The sequence below is a fragment of the Trachemys scripta genome, chromosome 3 (genome assembly GCF_013100865.1).
Source record: "Trachemys scripta elegans isolate TJP31775 chromosome 3, CAS_Tse_1.0, whole genome shotgun sequence".
NCBI lineage: Eukaryota > Metazoa > Chordata > Testudines > Emydidae > Trachemys > Trachemys scripta.
In genome coordinates this window covers 54,338,632-54,344,631 of record NC_048300.1, presented here as the reverse complement: position 1 = coordinate 54,344,631, position 6,000 = coordinate 54,338,632, and the positions used below count along the sequence as shown (strand labels likewise).

At 39.5% G+C, this 6,000-nt stretch overlaps 1 protein-coding gene across 2 annotated transcripts in view; it reads left to right on the top strand.

Moving 5' to 3' along the window:
* Positions 1–3,360: 3,360 nt before the first annotated feature.
* The window catches only part of SPDYA (speedy/RINGO cell cycle regulator family member A), a 15,231-nt gene continuing 12,591 nt past the window's right edge, over positions 3,361–6,000 (top strand). For both annotated transcript variants that reach the window (XM_034764771.1, XM_034764770.1), the window contains exons 1-3: positions 3,361–3,589; positions 5,109–5,167; positions 5,463–5,548. In XM_034764771.1, the coding sequence (XP_034620662.1) occupies positions 3,361–3,589; positions 5,109–5,167; positions 5,463–5,548 (374 nt within the window). The remainder of the gene's footprint in view (positions 3,590–5,108; positions 5,168–5,462; positions 5,549–6,000) is intronic.

The following is a 6,000-nucleotide window of genomic DNA, read 5'->3' as shown; positions in this document are numbered from 1 at the left end:
GCCCTGAGCCGCCTTGGGCTGAGAGCTGGGCAGGAGCAGAGCAGCAGTTGCTGCTGGCTAACAGTAGGAAAAGGGAGTGTCATGGTGCCCCCTGCCTGCCAGGAGGAGGGCTGCAGGGACTTGGCCAGAAGCCCTTGGGGCAGGCACTCCAGGGTGGGGGGTCCCTAACTCTGTCTACAGCCCGGGCCTGAGAGACTGGCAAGGTGGGGCACGACTTGACTGTGGCCTTTCCATCTGCAATCTTGCCTAGCAACAGGGCTCTCCCTTTTTTGATTGGGTAACACTAGCCTCGCCTCCCCTCCCCCAAGGAAAGGGCCTGAGGGGAAACCAACACCGCCTGGCCAGGATAGCATGAGGCCGAGTCCCTCACATTCTGATTGGCCGAGGCTGCTCCTATCCTCCCCGTGATTGGCTATACAAGGGGTGGGGCTGGGCAGCCTCCAGCTAGAACAGCCTCGTGCTGGTCTCTGCGGTGAAGGTAGGAGGGAGGCTGGGAGGCAGCCGGCTTCCCCTCCCACCTGAGGTGCCCAGCCTGAGGTAACTGTTCCAGCAATCTCCACCCTGCCCCCATTCGGAACAATGACCCCGCCCCACAGTACCCCATGGGGGGGTGGGGTGCTCTCCGCTGGTCAGTGGCCTCCCCCCGCCTCCTGCCTCTCCAGCAGGCAAACTCAGTGCCAGAGTCAGGTGGTCTGGGGCCTCAGGCACAGCACACGGCCAGGCCCACGGCTCGCCCTGCACAGGGTCCTGGGGCTCTCGCGGGCCTCCTTTCTCTCCAGAGTAGCAGGGGCATGGGGCTCCTTTAGTGAGTACTTGGCGAGGGCAGCTGCGCGGGGCCTGCTGTGCTTTTCTCCTCCTGCTGCTGCTGAAGTGGCTTTAGCAGGGCCCGGCAGAGCACTGGGTCTTGGTGGTTACGCCCCAATGAGCCGCACAGGGACATTTGCACCCTTCTGAGCTACTCTCTCAGGCTCTCTACAGACTCACATGTACGTCACCACATCGGTGAGACCTGGGCCACAGGCTCCAACTTAATTTCACAACCACCAGGCTAGAAATTTACTTAAAAACAAAAAGCTCAGATTCTGATGCAATCCCATGATTCCAGGAGCTGAGGCCCTTGATATGGGCCTGTAGTGCCTATGTCTTATTTTGGCCCTGCACAAACTGCTCTTTTAAGAAATCTCTGTATTTTGTGCAGGGATAAATCTGAGAAAAGAGGATTATGTTGGGGGTAAGGGAGAGATGGATAATTTCCCCTAGGCATTAACACCCTCTCTAAAGAATACTTCCCTCCCCTTGTGTTTGCTGCCAAAGATTGCTCCTTTCTTTTCCTAGAGATTAGCAGTCCCTTCTTCCTCCTATTGTGGTGATTAACAGACCATTTCACCTCTCCCACCCCCAATTATTTTTCTTCGCCAAGGATTACACTTCTCTTCTCTTCCCAGCCTCCACCCAAGAATATTCTGCTCACCCTCATTTCTTCGCCAAGGATTACACTTCTCTTCTCTTCCCAGCCTCCACCCAAGAATATTCTGCTCACCCTCATTCTAGCTGAAATTGTATGCAACCTAACTTTATCTAAAACCGTGACTTTCTTGATAATCTGTTTTAGGGGGAGTTTTCTCTGTCCAACCTGTACTTGCAACACTTCAGAAACAAATGTTATAAAAATAGTTCAGGACCTTATTGTTACTGTAACATTATGTTGTGCTTGAATTTAATAACAGTTTGTTAAAATTGCCAATAATTTAATTCCATTGGTATTATTTATGAGCACACAGTTAAGCTAAAGAACAATGTTGAGAAAAGAACAAATGGGTATAAACTGGCAGTGAATAAATTTAGGCTGGAAATTAGAAGAACGTTTTTAACCATCAGAGGAGTGAGGTTCAGGAACAGTCTTCCAATAAGAATTGTGGGAGCAAACAATTTAACTAGATTTAGATGGAGCTTCATACATTTATGATTGGGATTATATAAATTGGTTGCCTGCAGTAACAGGAGACTGGACTCTGATTCAGGAGGCCCCTTCCAGTCCTTTGTCACTAATTGCAAATAAAGTAAAAATAAAGATGCCTTTGATTACTATAGGTTTTAATGAAAAAAGGGAGCATGTAAGTCTGATCATACAACCTTTTTAATACGGGATATTTCACTGGAAATTCTGAATGAGAAAAGAATGATGAAGTCTCTTCCTCTATGGGAGAGTTTTACCTCAAGTAAGGCCCCTGTCTACAATTCATATTGATAGAAGATAGGGCCTTAGTCTTAGGTAATTATCACATTCCTTATCTCAGAAGATATAAAGTTCTTTGAGATGCTGGGATGAAAGGTACTATAGAAATTCAAAGTACTAGTGTTATAGCATGGGTGCTTGGGTGGCTTATGAGGAGTCGTACCATTTTTGGGATGATAATGTTCTGACTGTTTTGTTTTATTATTATTATTATTATTTTTATTTATTTATTTATTTATTTATTTATTATTAATACGAGGTGCTAGATGGCTCAGAAGGTTAGTAATGGGTAATGTTAGAATTTCACCCCTACATCATTAATTTGAATTGGTACAGGTAGGTAGCATCCAGCTGAAATTGTTTGTTAGCCTATAAAAGTTAAATTGCTGATCTCAGTCCAAATTCTAGTTGCAAAATGTATTGACAAATCTGTATACAACTTAATATAGCTCTAACATTCATGAGCACATATTTATACTTGCACTTAAAAAATCAAGTTTCCAATTCCAATCTTTAATACACACAATACTTATCTAGTAAAATCTCGTATTGTACAGTTTAATACAGATGACCTACAGGGAAAATATTTATTATAAAATTTCATATAATGTAGAGAGAATCTTTGACTATGGGCACTTTAATGCCAACTATTATTTTATTTTCACAAGATGACCACACAATCTGAGTGGTACAAAAAAGCAAAAATAGAATGTGTATTATATTGCTCACTATAACACATCGTGGCCCCAATCATGTGAATACTTATACCCAAGAACTTTATGCATATGAATTGCCACATTGAGTTGGGACTACTCATATGTAAAGTTGTTTACATTAGTATTTGCAGGATTGGGACTTATGTTAGTACATGACAACTGTTTTGTATTTCATCTTCCATACAAACTATACATGAAAACGCTTAGGCTAAATAATACAGTTACAGAGAGGGAATCTGCAAAGCAATTGTGTATGAATTTTTTATTATATCTATGGTTTCTCTTGGCACCAAAATGGATATAGAAAAAAGAGTTATTGGTGCCTTTTATTTTGCAACTTATCTATATAATCATCTGTATTGTTAATATTGTCTTTTTTTATTTTAACAGGAATCTTCAATTACAAAAATGAGACATAATCTGGTCTGTCAGACACCTCGCACTGTCACTGTTCATATAAAGTCAAGTGCATCTAGATCACACCAGCAAAAAAAATCTATTAGTCTAAAACGTCCTATTTTTAAAGACAGTCAGGAAAATTGTGAAAAAGATGTGCACAGTAACAAGTCTAAACGTCCAAAAGGTGCATGTCTGGTTATTCAGCGTCAGGAAATGACTGCTTTCTTTAAACTATTTGGTAGGTTAACAATTATACATTTTGGGTAAAACGTGTTGATTGAACACTAAAATACTTTTTATAAGCAACTATGTTTTCTAAATATAATGACTTGAGAGTGCTTCTCATGCATAAGTTAACAGCCATATCTTGCACTGAAGTGGCTGAATATTATTCCTCAGTTAACTGAAAACACTCCCATTCCTCCACCACAACTGTTATATTTCAATGTATAAATATTTACATTTTAAATAAAAATAACTACAAAAGGACTGTCAAACTGCTGAAAATACATTGCTTAAAGTCAGGGGTCGGCAACCTTTCAGAAGAGATGTGCCGAGTCTTCATTTATTCACTCTAATTTAAGGTTTTGTGTGCCAGTAATACATTTGAATGTTTTTAGAAGGTCTCTTTCTGAAAGTCTATAATATATAACTAAACTATTGTTATATGTAAAGTAAATAAGGTTTTTTAAAATGTTTAAGAAGCTTCATTTAAAATTAAATTAAAATGTACAGCCCCCAGACTGGTGACCAGGACCTGGGCAGTGTGAGTGCCACTGAAAATCAGCTCGCGTGCTGCCTTCGGCACGCATGCCATAGGTTGCCTACCCCTGGCTTAAAGATAAAACAAAAATCATTTGACCCTTCCTACGCGTATCATCTCCTTTCTATTTCTTCCTTCATCCCGATCCCACCCTACAGGTCAGCAAGGCTCTTTTTGCCAATATACATTTGTTTTACATTATGTTTCAGAACAGATTTGAAAGAGGCTGAATTTCCCACCAATGTAAGCAAATACATTATTGTGGGAAGAAAAGCCTTGTAGTTACGAATGGTGGAAAGTGGACTGAATGTAGAAGGAAGAAAGGAGTTTGGAGAAGTTAGTATTTTTCTCCCTTCCATATAATTTTTGTTGTTTTTTTTTCTTCTTCAGCTGAAAAGAGTGAGAAATAGAGGAAAGCTGTTTTGTTGCTGACTTGAAAATGTTGTCAATCAGAGCAGAGAATTTATAGTAGCCAATTACAGTAAATTTTCATATTTGTAGAATGATTATTAAAAGTGGTACATTGATTAGGCAAACCACCAAATTCGTTTTGCTTACTAATGGTTGTCAGCGTGCAGAGATTCTCAAAACTGTATGGTTAATCAGAAATAATTGTTAATTATAATGTAAATTATATACAACCCATTAAGAGTGTAGGGAATAAAATAAACAGAGAAAAACACCATACAGTGGCTTTCATTTGAGTTGCACTCACTAATGTTAACAGAGAATTTGGTTCTTTGTGTTCTCCACTTTGCCTTTGTTATGGCTTTTCTTTTTGCTTTTGTTGTTCAGATTTTTTTCTAAGCCTAACCTCTCTCTTCTGTCAGCTGCTCTGCTCCCTACTGATCAGTCCAGCCAATCTTCTTTTCTTTGGCTTGATAAAATGCCCATCTGTAGCTATATCTGTAGAAACAAATGCTTCCTACCCTCCCCACCCAATAAAAACAAAATAATTTTTCAATTGAAATATCATCGCTGTTTTTTGTTGCAGATGATGATCTAATTCAAGATTTCCTGTGGATGGACTGCTGCTGTAAAATTGCAGATAAGGTGAATTTGGTATAGTTTTGGTTAGTTGGCCACTTTTTGTGTCTTTTACTTTTAATCACTTGATATTGTAATATGAACATAAACCATATTCTGCTTTCTAATGTATTCACACAGCTTCTGGCAAAGTAACATAGGAAACAAATTACACTTTTCTGAGTGTGGGACATTAATAAAATATAATCTTGTGGTGATGTCGGAAACAGATTTAAAAGATGCTACGTCCTTTTAGGAAATTTTATATAGAAAACAAAAGAATACTAATGTTCTATTTTAATATTTTATGTTTTTCTAACAGTATCTTTTGGCAATGACTTTTGTTTATTTCAAGAGGGCTAGCTTCAGTATAAATGAGCACACCAGACTTAATTTCTTTGTTGCTCTGTAAGTATTCTTTAAATATTTGGTTCAATTATAACATGTTTTTTCATTGATTTAGTTCTGTGTTTATTCCATTAATAACTTTGATTTATAAATTAGGATTCTTATGGGGAGAGGTTTCACATCACAACCCTTCCCCATATGAGCAGGCTAGAGAAAAATACATTAATTGGCCCCGGTTAAAAACTTCTTGAGATCTTTTCTTTGAATAGCGCCCCCAGACTTTGAAGCAGGGACTTGAAATTTGGCAGGGGGATTGCCTTTGTATTAAGGGAGTGCCTTTTGCTATCCCTGTGAAAATCTGCCCAAATATGGCCAAATTATAAACCTTTAAAAATTGCAGTTCATACATGTTGTTCAGTAGACACTTCTTTAATATTAGCAGCTGGAATCTCCAAAAATTCTGCCTTCATGAAGCAAGCTCAAGATTCTCACAGCTCCTAGCTGTCAAGTCT